The sequence below is a fragment of the Budorcas taxicolor genome, chromosome 16, assembly GCF_023091745.1.
Source record: "Budorcas taxicolor isolate Tak-1 chromosome 16, Takin1.1, whole genome shotgun sequence".
NCBI lineage: Eukaryota > Metazoa > Chordata > Mammalia > Artiodactyla > Bovidae > Budorcas > Budorcas taxicolor.
The window spans coordinates 80,203,953-80,224,636 of record NC_068925.1 but is presented as its reverse complement, the minus strand read 5'-3'; the positions used below and the strand labels follow the sequence as shown (position 1 = coordinate 80,224,636).

At 49.1% G+C, this 20,684-nt stretch overlaps 1 protein-coding gene across 2 annotated transcripts in view; it reads right to left on the bottom strand.

Annotated features, from left to right (window-relative positions):
* CAMSAP2 (calmodulin regulated spectrin associated protein family member 2) overlaps positions 1-20,126 on the bottom strand; it is a 96,923-nt gene extending 76,797 nt beyond the window's left edge. For both annotated transcript variants that reach the window (XM_052653600.1, XM_052653601.1), the window contains exon 1: positions 19,988-20,126. In XM_052653600.1, coding sequence (XP_052509560.1) covers positions 19,988-20,126 — 139 coding nt within the window. The remainder of the gene's footprint in view (positions 1-19,987) is intronic.
* Between the last annotated feature and the right edge of the window lie 558 nt (positions 20,127-20,684).

Sequence of the window (20,684 nt, the reverse complement as noted above, 5' to 3'; positions counted from 1 at the left end):
AGCGCCACGGCATGAGCAGAAGTGCAAAGAGCATATTCACCAGCAATGGCACACTCCGTAGCAATTCTACCTTAAAGCTTTGGCAGAGTCCAATCATTTAGAGAAAGATCTTCATCAACCAGCGGTATTACAATTACTGCATGCTCATTTTACATACCAGTACGGGTTCTGGGGAATTTAAGGATTTAGAAATAATCCCTACGCCCAAGGACCTAATAATCTACAAATGGTCTAGACAGATCAAGTTTGTCAATTCGGAAACTGGAGACGACGGTTTAAGCAACAAACGACCCAGCACAAAATGAGAGAGACCAAGTGTGTGCTTCAAGTTCAAAGCAGTAGGCACCACGGCAGGCTGACCCAACTGCATCCAGAAAAACAGGAGGGAGAGCAAGCAGAGACTGCAGTCAGACAGGGTAAAGAGGGTCTCTAAACAGGAGGGGGAAGAGGAAGACAGAAGACCCGACAACTCGGGCAGAGAAAGGGTTCCCGTAGGAGGACAGAAATGGTATGGACCCAACAGAAGCAGAAGATACTAAGAAGAGGTGGCAAGAATACATAGAAGAACTGTACAGAAAAGATCTTCACAACCCACATAATCCTGATGGTGTGATCACTCACCTATAGCTAGACTTCCTGGAATGTGAAGTCAAGTAGGTCTTAGGAAGCATCCCTACGAAAAAAGCTAGTGGAGGTAACGGAATTCCAGTTGAGCTATTTCAAATCCTGAAAGATGATGCTGTGAAAGTGCTGCACTCAATATGCCAGCACATTTGGAAAACTCAGCAGTGGCCACGGGACTGGAAAAGGTCAGTTGGCATTCCAATCCCAAAGAAAGGCAATGCCAAAGAATGCTCAAACTACCGCACAATTGCACTCATCTCACATACTAGTAAAGTAATGCTCAAAATTCTCCAAGCCAGGCTTCAACAGTATATAAACCGTGAACTTCCAGATGTTCAAGCTGGTTTTAGAAAAGGCAGAGGAACCAGAAATCAAATTGCCAACAACCGCTGGATCATCGAAAAAGCAAGAGAGTTCCAGAAAAACATCTATTTCTGCTTTAATGACTATTGCAAAGCCTCTGACTGTGTGGATCATAAAAAACTGTGGAAAATTCTGCAAGAGATGGGAATACCAGACCACCTGACCTGCCTCTTGAGAAACCTATATGCAGGTCAGGAAGCAACAGTTAGAACTGGACATGGAACAACAGACTGGTTCCAAATAGGAAAAGGAGTATGTCAAGGCTATATATTGTCACCCTGTTTATTTAACTTATATACAGAGTGCATCATGAGAAACGCTGAGCTGGAAGAAGCACAAGCTGGAATCAAGATTGCTGAGAGAAATATCAATAACCTCAGATATGCAGATGACACCACCCTTATGGCAGAAAGTGAAGAGGAGCTAAAAAGCCTCTTGATGAACGTGAAAGAGAAGAGTGAAAAAGTTGGCTTAAAGCTCAACATTCAGAAAACAAAGATCATGGCATCCGGTCCCATCACTTCATGTGAAATAGATGGGGAAACAGTGGAAACAGTGTCAGACTTTATTTTGGGGGGCTCCAAAATCACTGCAGATGGTGACTGCAGCCATGAAATTAAAAGACGCTTACTCCTTGGAAGAAAAGTTATGACCAACCTAGATGCTGCTGCTGCTAAGTCACTTCAGTCGTGTCCAACCCTGTGCGACCCCACAGACGGCAGCCCACCAGGCTCCCCTGCCCCTGGGATTCTCCAGGCAAGAACACTGGAGTGGGTTGCCATTTCCTTCTCCAATGCATATTAAAAAGCAGAGACATTACTTTGCCAACAAAGGTCCGTCTAGTCAAAGCTACAGTTTTTCCAGTAGTCATGTATGGATGTGAGAGTTGGACTATAGAGAAAGCTGAGCACCAAACAACTGATGCTTTTCAACTGTGGTGTTGGAGAAGACTCTTGAGACTTGGACTTCTTGAGACTTCTTGGACTTGCAGTCCCTTGGACTGCAAGGAGATCCAACTAGTCCATCCTAAAGGATATCAGCCTTGAATATTCACTGGAAGGACTGATGCTGAAGCTGAAACTCCAATACTTTGGCCACCTGATGTGAAGAGCTGACTCACTGGAAAAGATGGTGATGTTGGGAAAAACTGAAGGCGGGAGGAGAAGGGGATGACAGAGGATGACATGGTTGGATGGCATCACCGACTAGATGGACATGAGTCTGAGTGAACTCCGGGAGTTGGTGATGGACAGGGAGGCCTGGCGTGCTGCAGTCTATGGGGTTGCAAAGAGTCGGACGCGACTGAGCGACTGATCTGAACTAAAGGATCTGCCGACAGTTTTACAGAAGGAAAGTGACCCATTATGACTGATGTCTGGGGACAGTTAATCTAGTATTCAGTACTGACGGTGAGGCTGCAGAGACCAGGAAATGACACGGGAAGGAGGCAGGGCAGCGATGCCAACAGGAAGGGAAGGACAGGGACAACCCTGAGGGCCCAGGCACAAAGCAGCGAGAAGGGGTCAGACGGCGCCCAGAGGTGATCAAGGCAAGAGGCACGCCACCAACAGAGGGAGGGAGACCAAGGAAGCATCTGCTGCAGAAGCAGGACTGTGACTTTAGCTCCAGACATGCTGAGCTTGGAACAACAGCAAAAACACCCAAGTGGAAATATGCGAAAGGCAACTGGGGATACTGGACTGTGGAAAGAGGTCAGGAGTAGCTGGACCAATTTGGGATTTTGGAGACATCTAAAAATATCATCCTCATTTAATAATTGAAAATTCTTCCCTTCCTTCAGAGCCGCATTAACCAGCTGTGAGCCAGCCTTAAACGTGACAGACTCCGCAGGGTGATGGTAAGCTTTGTCATAAACTACAGAATGCAGGGTCAGTGTCCATTTAAATTCTTGTATCCCAGGAACTAAACGGAAGCTACTAGTAGAACAAATTTAAAAGTGAAATCATTTGATTTTAAGATAATTATAAAATGTATACATGATAGACTTTTTTCCTACAACAATGAAAAGTGAACATCACAGGTGACTTGGTACCCGAACGCCAGTTGTACAAACTGACTGCTTGTCATCAGCCTACAAACTTTCCACCACACTGTACATCCAATCACATCTACACACTGCGTTCACATCCTTCCCCACCCATGAGCTTTATCACAACTTGGTAAAACTGTCAAACCAGACAATATACACATAAATATTAGGACTGTGTTAATAACAGAATGGGAAAGATTAGAGATCTCTTCAAGAAAATTAGGGATACCAAGGGTACATTTCATACAAAGATGGGCTCGATAAAGGACAGAAATGGTAGGGACCTAACAGAAGCAGAAGATATTAAGAAGAGGTGGCAGGAATACATGGAAGAACTGTACAAAAAAGATCTTCATGACCCGGATAATCATGATGGTGTGATCATTCATCTAGAGCCAGACATCCTGGAATGTGAAGTCAAGTGGGCCTTAGAAAGCATCACTACGAACAAAGCTAGTAAAGGTGACGGAATTCCAGTTGAGCTATTTCAAATCCTGAAAGATGATGCTGTGAAAGTGCTGCACTCAATATGCCAGCACATTTGGAAAACTCAGCAGTGGCCACAGGACTGGAAAAGGCCAGTTTTCATTCCAATCCCAAAGAAACGCAATGCCAAAGAAAGCTCAAACTACTGCACAATTGCACTCATCTCAGACGCTAGTAAAGTAAGGCTCAAAATTCTCCAAGCCAGGCTTCAGCAATATGTGAACTGTGCACTTCCAGATGTTCAAGCTGGTTTTAGAAAAGGCAGAGGAACCAGAGATCCAATTGCCAACATCCGCTGGATCATGGAAAAAGCAAGAGAGTCCCAGAAAAACATCTATTTCTGCTTTATTGACTATGCCAAAGCCTTTGAAGGTGTGGATCAGAATAAACTGTGGAAAATTCTGAAAGAGATGGGCATACCAGACCACCTGACCTGCCTCTTGAGAAACCTATATGCAGGTCAGGAAGCAACAGTTAGAACTGGACATGGAACAACAGACTGGTTCCAAATAGGAAAAGGAGTACGTCAAGGCTGTATATTGTCACCCTGCTTATTTAACTTCTATGCAGAGTACATCATGAGAAACGCTGGACTGGAAGAAGCACAAGCTGGAATCAAGATTGCCGGGAGAAATATCAATAACCTCAGATATGCAGATGACACCACCCTTATGGCAGAAAGTGAAGAGGAGCTAAAAAGCCTCTTGATGAACGTGAAAGAGGAGAGTGAAAAAGTTGGCTTAAAGCTCAACATTCAGAAAACGAAGATCATGGCATCTGGTCCCATCACTTCATGGCAAATAGATGGGGAAACAGGGCTCCAAAATCACTGCAGATGGTGACTGCAGCCATGAAATTAAAAGACGCTTACTCCTTGGAAGGAAAGTTATGATCAACCTAGACAGCATATTCAAAAGCAGAGACATTACTTTGCCAACAAAGGTCCGTCTAGCCAAGGCTATGGTTTTTCCAGTGGTCATATATGGCTGTGAGAGTTGGACTGTGAAGAAAGCTGAGCGCCGAAGAATTGATGCTTTTGAACTGTGGTGTTGGAGAAGACTCTTGAGAGTCCCTTGGACTGCAAGGAGATCCAACCAGTCCATTCTGAAAGAGATCAGTTCTGGGTGTTCATTGGAAGGAATGATCCTAAAGCTGAAACTCCAGTACGTTGGCCACTTCATGAGAAGAGCTGACTCCTTTGAAAAGACCGTGATGCTGGGAGGGAATGGGGGCAGGAGGAGAAGAGGACGACAGAGGATGAGATAGCTGGATGGCATCACTGACTCGATGGATGTGAGTCTGAGTGAACTCTGGGAGTTGGTGATGGACAGGGCGGCCTGGCGTGCTGCGATTCATGGGGTCGCAGAGTCGGACATGACTAAGCGACTGAACTGAACTGATGCTCACTAAGGGCTTTTCTGTGCAAGCAGTGTGCACGCATCCTGTCTTCAATATGAACAATTCTCTTATCCCTGTTCTACATATAAGGAACTCAAGACAGGTATTGTGCCAAAGGTACACAGCTGATAAATACAGAGTCTTAACTCTAAACCATGTAGCTAAACAGATTCAAAAATGACGATGGTCTGCCAGGATCACGAAACTGGAAGGTGGAAGAGGACAGCTTAGGGGCTATTTTCATTGTGCTGTGATGTACCCACAAGTCTAAGTTATGAAAGTGTAAGTTTCAAAAAATTTCAATGCAAGGAAAAGGGAAAGGAGCCATAGCAAGTCCCAGAATGTTTTAAGAATATGACAAAACCAGATCATTCCATCCTTAAAGAATGCAAAACTGCGTACTGAGTATCGTAAAGTAGGTCCCTTTTAAGAACAAGACTTCAAGAACTGCATATGCTGAAAAGACAATGTCAGAAGTGTCTATCATTTTGCAAACAGTACAAAACTGTCGTTCTTCAAAACAACAGTCTGGAGTTGTATCACTTTTTAAATCAAATGAACTGAAACTGCATATTAGAAAATAAATAGGCAAAATCAAAGGTAAGAAGTTTCATCCTCCCCCTCATCTCCAGAGTACAAGAAGATAAGACATTAATACTTGAGAAAACTGAAACTCCACTCCCAGAATTGCAACGGAGAAGAGACAAGTTTTTCTCGTGTACCAGGACTGAAGCGAGAACCTACCACGCTCATGTTACTATAAATAAACCCTGGCTAGAGCAAAGCTTTGAAACTCACAACCACCTGAGAGGCTTAGGCACGGGCAGAGAGCACAGCAACAGTCTTGCTCAGGGGCCTTCCCCACAGAGCTGAGTCAGCACCAGTAACAGTATGAGGGGAGTGCATTTCAGAAATGTCACTACTCAGCCAGGGGAATGCTGCCTTAATTTCCGAATCTAAAAACGGTGTCTAAGACAATTACTAAGACAGAATCTGTGAGTATCAAAAACTCCAAGTGAAAGTAAACCCTAGAGCTTGAACTCTACATCAACCAAAAGACACAAAAATGATCAGTAACCTTAAAGAAAAAAAAATCCTAGTACCAGTAATCAAAGATTAAGTTACAAAGAGTCTGCCTGTCAAAATGACGGACAGTTCCTAAACCCACTGTTGACAAGGAGGGACTCACCCAGGCCCAGGCCTCTTATTCCCACGACTCACACCGCAGCAGCTCAGTGCCCGGTGCACGCAATGGGCATCTGATGGTTGGAAACGTTACTGTGTAAAATTTTAGTCACTGGCCTTGTTCTAAAGACATGCACAGATTTCAAATTTCCCCTCAAGTCCCAGACTCTGCACTAGCAATCCCGATTTAGTCCTCCTCTCTGCTTTGAAAGCCCTGAGAATTCCCTCCAGGCCACCTGACTTCTGCAGCAGCATTCCCTCTCAAAACCTGAGTGGTTTCCAGGTAGCCTAATTCACCAGCAGCAGGAAGCAGCATGGCAGAGTTGGCAGAGTGCTGCCACGCTGGCGCTGCGGAGCCCTGTCTTGCTTGATGGGGGTCCCTGAGTGCAGTCATCCTCTCCCCGAGTTCAGGCCGTCCCCCGCTGCCCACGTGTGTCAGGTGTCTGCCTCCCCGGCTCTGGACCTCACCCTCTGCCCCTCCGGGCCGGCCAGTGCGCCACAGACACTGAGTCTCTGGGCTCCACAAGGCCCAGTCGGCCCTCATCCTCCCGCGGGAGCTGTGAGCCATCATCCCCAGACCCCTCTTCCCGTCGGTCATCCTGTTCTCATGACTGCTGCCCCATGATATCCGGGTCTGCTATTCCCTCCACGCCACAGCCTCCAGGAGAGCGGGCCTTTCCCCATCCTCGGCATCGGCACCCAGAAGGGCGCCCGGAGCATGGCATGGGCAGGGGCTCCCCGTCCCTCCACGCTGCACCCCAGGCGGGAAGTCCCCACCCCACCCCTCCCGCTGCCCTGAGAGACACAAGGGCCTCTTCCGAGCTGCAGATCCTCACCAGCCTCCAGGACGCTGGGGAACCTCAACCCCAAGCCCAGAGCCAGGTTCCTGAGCGGCAGGGGCAGTAACACACAGGGCGAGGGGAAGGTGGAGCCGGCCTCCGATAGGAAGAGTCAGCGTGAGCACACGGCAACTGCCACACGCCTCTGACGGCGACAGAGCACCTGAGCCGCAGGTCACGTCTGCTGAGCCCTGGCAGCTGCCAGAGCGCACCTCCATCCTGGTCTCCAAGACCTCCCACGAAAGCAACCAGGACTCCTCAAGAAGCGGCTGCTTCCTCCCGAGCTGGACGAGCAAAGCACACGCTCAGCTAAGAATACGTGCATGCGCATGCCAGCAAATGTCAGAGCCAACAGGGGCCGTGTCAGCTCGCAGGACTCCACTCAAAGGAGACTCCAATCAGCCAAACCTAAGACAATCTGAACATCAAATAAATAATCACAACAAGCGATCATAACCCGCGTGAATGAACGAGAACGTCCATCCCGATGTAAGCAAATAAATAAGTGTGTGAAAGAAAAAGAAGGGAAAACTCTTCCTTGTAGCAGAATACCAACTAAAACTGGGATACAGTAAACGGGGTAATAACTGACTCAAGCAAGAATCATTGTGGGTGCTAAGTCAGTGGGCCGAAGTTTGATGAACAGGATGTTTCAAATTATCTCCCCGCAAACTGCTTCTTAATTAAAAATGGAAAATAATCATCTCACAGTGGAGAAAAGTAGCAGATACCACCTGAAGCAAGAGGTCAAAATCTGGAGTTGCCTGGTGGCACAGTGGATAAGAACCCACTTGCCAATGCAGGGGACACGGGTCGACCCCTGGTCCGGGAAGATTCCACACGCTGAGGAGGAACCACTAAGCCCTGCACAGCTCCTGACGCCTGCACGCTCCAGAGCCCTCGAGACACAACCACTGAGCCCGCGCACTACAGCTACTGAGGCTCGTGCAGCGAGAGCGCGGGCTCCACGAGGGAAGCACCGTGACTAGAGCGCCCACAGGCAGCAACAAAGACCCAGTGCGATCAAAAAGAAATAGTTTTTTTTTAAAGAGAGAAATTAAAGTCCACCTCACCAACTGAATGCACATCGTGTGCCTCTGACACGACCCACTGGAAACATAGCGCCGCTTCTGCGGTCACCCTGCCCAACCTGCGGGACTTGACTCTGTCATGGAGACACGTTTGACAGATCCACATCGAGGGACCTTCTGTAAAATAAGTGGCCTACAGTTTTTCTAAGATAAAAACACACTTTAATAAAGGAAACAAACAGACACTGCAGGCTCAGACATGCCAGGGGTGCTGAGAGCTGGGACTTCCCACGTCTCCCCCACCCCTAGCCGTCCCATCCTGGGAGGCCAGAGGGTGGGGGACCAGAGGGCGGGGCTGCCCGGTGGTTCCCCTCAGGTGCCTCCTGGGTGTCCTGGGCCAGGCCCCCAGGAAGGCAGGGGGCACCAAGGTGCACCTGCCACCAGAGAGACAGGGAGGAGAGCAGAGGCAGTGGAGGGGGTGCGGGGAGGGAGGGAGGGGAAAGAGAGGAGACGTCGGAGAGCAAGAGGGAAGAAAGCCAAAGACGACGGGCTGGCAGCAGGTGCCGGGAGGGGTGCAGGGAAGCGCCTCAGCCCCCGGGCCTCCACTGCTCCTGTCCGGGGCAGGGCTCTGTGCACTGGTTCTTCTTACTGCCTAGGGGCTCCTGCTGGGACCCTGCCAGCGGCCAGACCCCGTCACGGGGGTCAGAGGACCAGGGGGCGGGGGCCGCCCTGCGGGGACCAGCCTCCTCGTGCAAAGAGACAGCACCCAAGGCAGGGACCTGACGCCCACCCCCGCACACGGCGGGGTGGCAGGCTTCACCACGCCAGCATCATGAAAACAAGGACAGACTGACAAGCCAGCCGGGTTACAGAGCTGACAGAGACAAGCCAGTTAGACACGGTGCATGGTCCCGGGCGGCTCTGGGCAGAGAAGAAAGCAGCAGCAAAGGACACTGAGACAATGGCAAAGGGGAACGCAGGATCAGATATAACGTCAAGCTAACTTTCCCGATTCTTAAAATCTTCAGATTATCTGAGACTTACTGTTCATCTTAGGAGACAGCCTGAAGCATTTAGGGGTGGAGGACACAGTGTCTCTAATTCATTCTCAAACAGTTCAGAAAATATTATATATATATGTATATATACATACACACACGTGTACTTGTGTCAGGGAAAAGGGAAAGAATCACAGAACAAATGGGACAGAACATCCACAACTGATAACTCTGGGTGACGGGTGTTGGGGAGCTCCTACTATTTTTAGACATCTGAAATTACGCTGAGAAAAGTCATGAGACCTCCAAGCGCCCCAGATCAGTCTTCTCCCCGTGTTCCTCACATCACAGATCCACAGCACCTTCCAAGTGCACAAGCCTGGGGCCTGGGTGTCATCACCGGCGCCTCCCTGTCCCTCAAGCCCCAGATCAGACCCGTCACCACGCCCAACACAAGGCCCTCCCTTCCCACAGTCCCAGCACACACCTCCAGTCCCGCTCTCAGGACTCTTCGTCTGAACTACGCCGGTTGGGAAGGTCAGTCTTTCGCACTCGGCGTCAGTTCTCTCCCACATCTGTCTCTGCAATGTCGCTCTCGCCCTGCTCCAAGCCACTCTCTTCTGTAGTCAGGGTCTGCTTCTTTCCCGTGGGCAGACTTGACCAGGTGACACACCACACCGAGCCTCAGGGCTTTCGATGATGTCCAACTTCTGCAAGGATCCAGCGCCTTCCTCTGACCCCCAGGAAAGCGGCCCAGGCCTGCCTGCATCCCTGGATTGCGCAGGGCCCCTGCTGGCCACGCAGCCTCGGGACCACGCTCCTGTCCCCTGCATAGCCTCTGACAACCCGGTCGCCACAGCTCAAAGTGTTCTTTCTCCCTACTCTTCACTCCCTTCCAGATTCTCAGGGGCCACTGACCCATCACTTTGGCCCAATTTCTCCTCAGTAAACGGCAAGAACCGAGCAGTTACCCTGCCTCTCCTCTACCTTAGAAGATGCATTTTTACTTTAAAGACTACTCAGTTCTACTAAAAAATGCATACGTTTGTTAAGATAGATGCGAAAACTTTAAAGATACCTGAAGTATAGGTCACTACTAGGAAATGGAAAGCCTGTTAGCCACAGACAGAACTCAAGGAATGTACCGCGTAAAGGGAAGTGGTAAGCAGTGTATGTACACAGAAAGGCAACGTTGTTCACTCGCTCGGTCGTGTCCAGTGCTCTCCGACCCTGTGGACTGAAGCACACTAGGCTTCCCTGTCCTTCACTACCTCCCAGAGTTTGATCAAATTCATGCCCATCGAGTCAGTGATGCCATCCAACCATCTCATCCCTCTGCCGCCCTCTTCTGCCTTCACTTTTTCCCAGCATGAGGGTCTTTTCCAATGAGTTGGCTCTTTGCATCAGGTGGCCAAAGCATTGCACTTAAGCTTTAGCATCAGTCCTTCCAATGAATATTCAGGACTGATTTCCTTTAGGATTGACTGGTTTGATCTCCTTGCTGTCGAAGCGACTCTCAAGAGTCTTCTCCAACACCACAGTTCAAAAGCATCAATTGTTCAGTGCTCAGCCTTCTTTATGGTCCAACTCTCACATCCGTACATGACCACTGGAAAAACTATAGCTTTGAAGTACACAGATCTTAGTCAGCAAAGTGACGTCTCTGCTTTTTAATATGCTGTCTAGGTTTGTCATAGCTTCCCGTCCAAGGAGCAAGTGTCGTTTTTAATTTCATGGCTGCAGTCCCCGTCCACAGTGATTTTGAAGTCCAAGAAAATAAAGTCTGTCACTGTTTCCACTTGTTCCTCTGCTATTTGCCATGAAGTGATGGGACCATATGCCACGATCTTAAGTTTTTTAAACGTTGAGTTTTAAGCCAGCTTTCTCACTTGCCTCTTTCACCTTCATCAAGAGGGTCTTTCGTTCCTCTTCGCTTTTTGCCATTAAGATGGTATCATCTGAGTCTCTGACGTTTTTGATATTTCTCCCAGCAATCTTGACTTCAGCTCGTGATTCGTCCAGCATGGCATTTCGCATGATGTACTCTGCATCTAAGTCAAATAAGCAGGGTGACAGTACACAGCCTTGACGTACTCCTCTCCCAACTTGGAACCAGTCAGTTGTTCCACGTCTGGTTCTGTTGCTTCTTGATCCACATACAGGCTTCTCAGGAGGCAGGTAAGGTGGTGTGGTATTCCCAACTCTTAAAGAATTTTCAATGAAGCAGATGTTTTTCTGGAACTCCCTTGCTTTCTCCATGATCCAACGGATGTTGCCAATTTGATTTCTGGTTCCTCTGTCTGTTCTAAACCCAGCTTGTACATTTCAAAGTTCTCGGCTCAGGTACTGCTGAAGCCTAGCTTGAAGGATTTTGAGTGTGCTAGCATGTGAAATGAGTGCAACTGTACCATCCTATGAACATTCTTTGGCAGTGCCCTTCTTTGGGACTAAAATGAAAACGGACCTTCTCCAGTCCTGTGGCCACTGATGAGTTTTCCAAGTTTGCTGACATACTCAGTGCAGTACTTTAACAGCACCATCTTTTAGGATTTTAAATAGCTCAGCTGGAATTCCATAAATATTTATGATAATTCAATATGCATGAGACTAAGCAAACAACAGGCAATGAACGCTACATACACATGAACGCCTCACAGTCTGAATGCCTAAGCGAGCCGCCGTTGGTGAGGCTCACTCTGGCCCAGGCATCCTCTGCCCCAGAAGCCTGAGGCCCACGCCGATGCAGCAGGCTTCCCGACACGCCTGGCGCGCGGGGAAGCTGCGGCAGGCATGCTGTCCCTTGCCTCCCTGATGGAGCGAGTGTGTGGCCTGCGTCACTGTGGGCCTCTGTGTTCCAACCTCGGCTCCGACTGCTGTGACCACACCATCCCTAGGTGAGGCTGCTACAGCAGAAAGCGATGGGCAAAGCTCAGGACGGAGGGCAGGGGGTCCACTCTGTCCTACACGTGTCAACCCACCCCACCTCTCCCCTCGCTTCTCACTGTAAACTGATTTAACAAACCATGTGATATAAGCACTTTGATCTGGTTTGTGAGCTTTTCTGCTCCATGACCTTTGGGGTGGGTGCCTGGCAGTGCACCTGGAGGCTAGGGTTCATCGAGGACATTTCCCCCCAGGGTAGCCAGACACTTAATTCAGGGAAGAATATTCCAAGTAACAAATGAAGAAGTCATGACAGAAAGAGAAATAATGAGACATTAAGTGCCTCCTGGTGGAAGTACAAAAACCTATGAAGTATGCAAAAAAAAAAATCCAACATGAATCCGTTTAATTTAGCTGTCAGTATACAAGAAACACAGGGGGCCAAAAAAAAAAAAGGGAAGAGAGAGATGTGTGCGTTGTCAGTCGCTCAGTTGTATCTGACTCTTGCGACCCCATGGACTGTAGACCACCAGGCTCCTCTGTCCAAGGGATTCTCCAGGCAAGAGTACTGGAGAGGGTTGCCATTTCCTTCTCCAGAGAGAGAGAGAGCAAATGGCAAAGACGGCCCTGATCCGACACTGACTGGGACAAATGAACTGGGAGACAAAGGAGGCGAAAGCATGAGCGGTGACGAGGAGTGCGAGACGATGGCGAGGCTGCAGTCGCGTGTGAGCAGGGAGCCCCTCCACAGCAGACGACACACGCGGCCCAGCGCGCACGGCCGCGCCGCTCATGACGGCCAAGGCACAGACGCAGCCCAGATGTCCGTCGACAGAGGAACGGATCAAGAAGACGTGGCCCGTATATCCCAGGGAGTACTACTCAGCCACAGAAAGGAATGCGGCTGTGTCCTTGCAGAGACATGCGTGGACCTAGAGACCATCACACAGAGTGAAGTGTCAGACAGAGAAAACGCCGCACCGTGACGCGTGTATACGGGATCTAGAAAAACGGTGCAGGTGAGCCTAGCTGCAAAGAGAAACAGACACAGACAGAGAGACACACACAGGACACTGGGGGGGGGGGGTGCGTGAGCTGGGAGGCTGGGATGGACACCCACTATGGGCACCACACATGAAGCAGGCAGCGCTGAGGCCTTCGGTGAGCACACGAGCTCTGCCAGGCGCTCCACGCATAGCAGGAGCTAACGCAACACTGCCAAGCAACTAAACGTCAGTAAAAAAAAGAAAGGGAGCCCCGACTTTTGGAGACACTCGTACATTTATTGATGAAATGACTGGATGGCAGGGATTTGCTTCAAATAACGGGCAAGGGGACAGATAAATCAAGGTTGGCCATGAGCTGTTGACTGTGGAGGTTGGGTAAAGAGTACATGGAAGTTTACTGTTGATATGTATATCTGAGCTCTCCTATCATTGAGCAGCTTTGTCTATTTAAAGAGAAAGAAGGGTGTAAGAGAAGAGCAGAGCACCTTCTGTGATGCTGGGGAGAGCCCTGGCCTGTGTGGGACATGAGAGAGAGGACCCTGGAGTAGGGGCCATTCCCGAGTTAAAAAAAAAAGAAAAAAAATCACTCTTAACACTCCCCACAATATCATCTTTCCTTCTCTGTGTCTAGGCGACTTCCCACTAAATCCACCTTCTGTACCTCTGGACTCGTGAATCTATGCCTGTCTCACCTCTTCAAATAATATGAGGTGTCAAAAGTAAAATTTCACGGACTTACAGTCAAGCCCTCTAAAACCAATTTAAAAAAAAGGCGGGGGGAGGCAGACAGGTTTAAAAAAAAAAAGATAGTTCTGCTGTTTCAGAATCTGTTACAATACAAAATTCTACAAAATGCACCAATCAGAGAAAAATTTACAAGTCAGCAATCTCGTAATTTGAATGTCATTTAAAAAAAAGGGAGAGAGAGAATGGAAAACAAGAAGCTGAAAGAGAATCTTGAAAGAAGCAGTAAAATGCCAGCAGAAAAAAATGAAACCATCTACTTTGAAACTTTCCTTTGCTGAGGACAAATGTCATTTCAGATATATTTTACTTCAAGAGCCTAAAGTACTTAAAAATTAGCTCACACTCCCCATTTCAGAGCTAGAAAGTAGTCTGAAGGAACGAGCTGGGAGTGGGTGCTGCTGAACTCCTATGACGCACAAGCTGCTTCCCACAACAAGGATCCAGACAGCCGTGCTGCAGCGGGGGGCCCTGCCTCACAGTTGCAAATGAAGAAATATAGTATCTACTTAGTAGGGTCGTTCTCAGAATTAAAAAAAATAATGCATATAAAATGCTCAAAACTATATCTGACACAAAGTATGTGTTCAATAAATTATAGTGGCTTTCTAAAAGAAATCTAACGTGCCTAGGATAATTTACTTATCTACTAAATAAACACCACATTCCTTAGCATGGCCCCTCAAGCAAGCCCAGCTCACCTTTCAAGCTAGATCTCCTGCACTCAGCACAGAGGCCTCCTGCAAGCTCAGCGGACACACCCAGCTCTGGGCTCCCTACCTGCACACACACCATGGGCTCCGCCTGCCGCGCCTACTCTCCACTCTGCCTGCCTCCCTCCCCGCCCCCACCATCTCCACTGCCCCGGCTTTCTTCACAGACTGCTGAGAAAGCCAGCGCCCTCCACGGCGTCCCCAGCGCCTCCCCTTCCCCAGGGCCCTGGCCAGCTCCGCAGCTCCAGGGTTTCGCCTGAACCCTGCGATGGTCACACACTGACCGCACCTCTGCACGACAGCACAAGCTCTCAGCAGACAGGCCCGGCTCACACACCTGCAGCCTCTGGCCCAGCTAAGAAGACCACCTACTGGAAACGTTCCCCTTCCAGGGTCTCAGTGTTTTTACACTTTCTTACCTCTCCTCCTAACTCGGATTGCTCTAATTCTGACTTCTCTTCTTCAGCCTCTTCGGAAACAATTCTCAGTGTTCGCTACCCTAGATTCTGTCTCAAATCCTCTCTCCCTCTGTCTCATCTCCTTCCCCATTCAATGACACTTCACACACAGAAGATTTCCAAACTGCTATTCTGTAGCCTCACCTGGTCAGCCTTCCTCCATACCCACATTCACAGCTGCCTACCTTATTGGATTCCTCAGATGACATGTTTGGCCAACACATGAAGTTCAAGGTTCCCCAGAACAAAGGTGACTTCCCCTTCCCACTGGCCGCTCCAGACACCGACAGCAAAGCTCAAGTAACCCGTTCTCCTTACAACTTCAGGTGACCGTGCCCCCCACCCAGGCCTCCCAAATCCAGCCCTTTAGAAACACCAGGGACTAGATCTCGGCAGTGTTTTTTCTACCTTTGCCTCTTTTCCCTTAATCCGACTCCTGGATTAACCGGAACAGTGGGCATACAGGACAGTGGTGAAGAGGGCAGCTGAACACAGACGCAGAACGCACAGCCGTACGCTGGGTGGTGTGGGGCGAGGCGCTGAGCCCCTGGGCCTCGTGTCCTCATCAGCGGCCCTGCACAGCTTCCACCTCTCAAGGCTGTTATGAGGACCAAAATGAGAAGGAACACAGAAAGAGGCTGACACATGGGGAGAACTCCATGAACATCACCGGTGTTTCCATGCTGCCACCTCAGCTCTCACGACCTCATGCCCAGACTCCTGCGAGAACTTCCCAAACCGGCCTCTCTGCTCCAGGCTCCCTTCACCACAGTGCTGGCCACTGAGATCACAACTTCACACGTGCATGAGAGTCAGGTCTCATGCAGGATTTTGACAAAATGTACTGAGATATATAAAGAAACATAATAAGGAGTATTTATAGTATCAGATAAAAAAGCATATTAAATAAAAATAGCAGATAAATAGCATATTAAAAAGCAGAGACATTACTTTGCCAACAAAGGTCCATCTAGCCAAAGCTATGATTTTTCCAGTAGTCATGTGCGGATGTGAGATTTGGACCATAAAGAAAGCTGAGCGCAAAATTGATGCGTTTGAACCGTGGTGTTGGAGAAGACTCTTCAGAGTCCCTTGGACTGCAAGGAGATCAAACCAGTCAGTCCTAAAGGAAATCAGTTCTGAATATTCATTGGAAGGACTGATGCTGAAGCTGCAATACTTTGGCCACCTGATGTGAAGAAGTGACTCATTAGAAAAGACCCTGATGCTGGGAAAGATTGAAGCCGGGAGGAGAAGGGGACGACAGAGGATGAGATGGTTGGATGGCATCACTGACTCAAGGGATATGAGTTTGAGTAAACTCTGGGAGTTGGTGATGGACAGGGAGGCCTGGCGTGCTGCAGTCCATGGGGTCGCAGAAAGCTGGACACGACTGAGCGGCTGGACTGAACTGATAGTAGCAGATGGGCCCCCAGGCAGCATCAGTGGTGAGGAGCTTGGCCTTCAGCGTAAGAGACGTAAGAGCTCCAGGTTCAAGCCCTGGGTCAGGAGAGGGCGTGGCAGCCCATTCCAGCATCCTGCCTGGAGAACCCCACAGACGAAGGAGCCTGGTGGGCTGCAGTCCACGGGGTCACAAAGCGCTGGACACGTCTGAAGTGACTTAGCACACACACACATTAGCAGACGATTTTATGCTCTGCTATATACACTCTGTAGTTCACACCACATACTGCATGGTGCGAAAGGGAGAAAGACAGTTGATAAGGTTGAAATGATAAAGCGACCCCAGGAAGGGGGTCTTAAGTTCTACGTGAAGAACAAACGCTGGCAATTCCCTGGTGGTCCAGTGTTAGGGTAAAGAAGTGGCATTTTCACTGCCATTGCCCAGGTTACACGACCAAGAAAAAAGAACTCCAAATGTGAGAACTTTGCAAACTTAAAGCAAAGTTATACCGCTGCATAGATGGGTGAAGCTATTCAGATACACCAGACACAGCACAGTTCAACTTTTCCTTCTGCAGTTTGCTTAAAGTAAGCATCTTACCCGCTCACTGAATAAAATTCACCTAAACAAACTTGTTCTTCATTTGATCGAAGCTGTATCTGCCTCCTCCCACAAAATAAACTATTAAGATTTGGGTTATCTGGAACATTTTCAGTGTAAAGAAAAAGAATATGATTCCAAGCTCGAATTAAGTAAATACTCCATCTGCTCTCTAGGTATTACAATGCCAGTGCTAAGTTCAATAACTTCATACTATGCCCACAATTGATTTCCAACTATCATCTTAAATGAGTTTTCCAATATATAGTTCTAAAAGTTAGTATGTCAAAAGGTAAAGTTTCTCACAGGAAAAGACTAAATCAGCACCTGAGAATCCTACATGCCATCGTTAAAGAAGGGATGTTCATAAGTCATAACTTAAAAGGGAGCTAGTGTTCTGAATGATTCACTGAATACCACTAGACAATACCTCTGAAATATGCTGTCTGCTAACACCTGTCATAAAACAGTGTCTGCAGCAAATGCAGAAAATTTACATCCAAAGAAATGAAACCTTACCTTTTTTCTACTCATCCCATATAAGTTTATACTTTGAAAGACTGTTCAATAAGAATAAACAAAATGTACATACATAACCTTCATAATAATACACTAATTTCTCCTTACTAAGTGACTTTTGCATTGGAGAAGGAAATGGCAACCCACTCCAGTATTATTGCCTGGAGAATCTCAGGGACAGAGGAGCCTGGTGGGCTTCCGTCTAGAGGGTTGCACAGAGTCAGACACGACTGATGGGACTTAGCAGCAGCAGCAAGTGACTTTCTTATGGTTTTTTAAGCTTGTTTTTCATTCCATTTTGAATCTGACTTTTATCCATGCCAATCGCTGCCAAGACAAATATAAGTGCCAACGTCATTCATCTAAACCATCTAAGAGTAATATCTGCCGTTATTTAAAGACAACAAATAAGCAAATAAGACTTTTAACACGTACTATACGGACATTTTGCACACCTGGCAGATAAGAGGCTTATTCTGCAGAGTGGCGGAAGGAGGAAAGACTTGCAGGACCCGCCAGATGTTTACTCTTGGGCGAACAGGTCTGAGCTTGTTCCCTCATCTGTGAAATGAGAACACTGTCCTTCCAGAGGGATGCTGTGGGACTAACAGAGCAGTGTGTTTGAAGCATCAGACACAGAAGAGGTGTGCCTGCTCCACCCACACCCAACCCTTTAGAGTCAGACACTCGAGTCAAAGCTCATGTCTGCCCGTATTCAAAGTGTGACCGTGCGGAAGCTGTTTAAGCTCTCTCTGCACTGGGGACCTTGCATTTTTAGATGAGGAGCAGGCTACCTACATCAGAGCTGCTGTGGGCCCTGAGCGTACAACAGAACGCACAGCATCTCACAGGTCTCCCGCACACAACACATTCCACGGGTGCTCTGCTTCTTCCTCTTCTCTTCTCCTCCAAGCAGGTTCAACGCCTGCTCCTCAAGAGGTCCAGAATCTAGTAAACCTGCCCGACATGTGCCCAGAGAGCAGGCCTTTTTCTGGTCAGGAATCCTCACGAATCCAGGGCAACATGGCCATCTGCACTACAAGATTCTTCTCAGTTTCAGGAGGAAAGAAAATATCTTGCTATCCCCTGGGCATTCCATTTTGTACACACTGCTTTTCCACAGAGGTGGAAATGTAAATTTCTCTTATTCCATCTTTTCTAAGTACTTAAATAGCTTCCATTTCGCCTCTAAATGGGTATTAGCTTCAGAAAACAACAATACTCTAACACTTTGTGTTTCCTCCCAGGTGCTACTCCACACGTTCAGTTTCAACAAAATCTCTAAGATCTGAATTATTTCAAAGTAAATTTTTTACTGTATTTACTCCTGATGCCAGTTTTAAAACCTTTAACATCTTTCTACTTCAATACAAAGCAGGAGAATTCGAATAAAACAAAAGCTGTCATAAACATCAAATCCCAGTAAGGTGAAGTTTCCCGCAAAACTAATTCAAATAATTTTCTAAATGCTGAGATTCATTCGCTAACTAAATATGCAGTCCTGCTAGTCACCTGTGTATGTATTCAGCTGTGTATGTTTGAACAGTTAAGAATGAATTAAACCATTTACCCACATATTTTCATGGTCCTAAAACTGCAAATAAGCCATCCTCTCACCCTCAAAAAAAACAAGAAAAAAACCTGTATTTAACATCTGGAGAAAAGTCTGTAAATACTAAGGAACTTTTCAAAAGATATTTTACATATCCAAAATTTATTAACTAGGGCACAGAAATCTTACAGAATGAATCAAAGCTATCAGACGACACCACCTTCATGGAAAACTCTCCGAGTGAAACGCTAAAGCTTTCAGAGCTCCACAACAGGGGCTGCTAAAGCACCAGTCAAGGAATTGCACAGGAGGCCCTTTTCCTGTTATTTTGCAAAGACTGAGTTAAGGTGGGAGTGTCTAACTTCCACTGTGCTATAGTTTGTGTCAACAGCACATGCCCTCAAAAAACTCTTCCATTAAAAAAAAATTTAATCCCACAGTAGGGAGTTGTTGTTTCTCTTAATTTATGAAGCCAAAATGTTTGGAAAAAGGAATGTGCCTGAACACGAAATGAAAACAGTACGTGACAGTCAGCAAGCTAAATACTGGGTTTAAATAACTGGTCTAACAGAGCCTGGACCGTGTACGGGAGGACACAGGCTTAAAGAAGGACCACAAAAACTAAAAACCTGCACTCGGCCGGGGGCCACCGTACAGCCCACGGAGCCTGACTCGCAGCCATGGTTACAAATGTCAGAATCAATGTCGTCTGTGTGCCAGCCACCTCCTTCCAATAATAACGAAACCAACTCAGATTTCTCGGCGCTGTAATCACAGCTATGACTGCGGGGGAAATGAACGCAGCACAATGAGGAAAACACCACAAATGAAAACCACCCCGTGTAAAAACGTGACAAAATTGGTCACTGGAGGGGGGGGGGGAACACAAAAAACAGCAAACATCCACTTCTGCTGTCCAATAAAAAATCTGGCGCACCCCACCTGCCCAAACCGGAGGCTCTTGACCGAAGAGCAAGCCGGCGTTACCCCCCCCCTTCTCCTCCGCGCATCGCCCATCGCGTCCCCGAGCCAGTGCGCCGAGCCAGGCGAGGAGGGGGGCACCAGAGGCCGGAAACAAAACCGGGATGCGCGCAGCTGCGGGGGAGGGAGGCACGGGGCGGCCACCGCCTACCTGTCCCGAAGGCCTTGGCCACCAGCCAGGCCAGACTGCAGGCGATTTTGGCCCTGGAGAAGTCGTAGTGGTCGAAGGGCTTGATGGCCGGAACAATGAACGTCCTCCTCCCGTCCCGGGGGTCCGCGGCATCCCCCATCCTCACGCGCTCCGGGCGCCCGCCCACCCTTCACATGGCGCGGCCGGCCGCGGGGCCGGGGGTTCGGGGTCCCGGCCGGAGTCCCCGGGCCGCTCAGAGCATCGGGCAGGCCCCGCGCGCCCGGCCGCCCCGCGAGCCGCCCGCGAACGCGCGTGCGGGCGCCTCCCCTTTGTCTCGGCGCGGCCGGGCCCGGGCGCGGCGGGGGCGTCCTCAGCGGTCACGTCGCGGGGGCCGTCCAGCCATCGCGCCGCCCCGCCGGCCGGAGCCCCGCGGCCTCGCCGGGGAGACGCGGTCGGGGGACTCGGGCGGGCCCCCGCCCGGCGCCGACGGAGCCGAGAACGCCCAAGTCGCTGCGGCGCCGGCGCCGGCAGCCGCCCCTCGTCGCGCTCGCCCTCCGCCGCCGCGCGGACGCCGTCAGCCCGCCGCTCGGGCCCCGCCCGGCCAGCCCCGGCCCGCGCCCCGCCCGCGGCCGCCCGCGCGCTCGCCGCCCCAGCCGCCGCCGCTGCGGCTTTTCCCGGCTGCCGCACCGGGACCGCGCGGCGGCGCCGCCTGCGCACG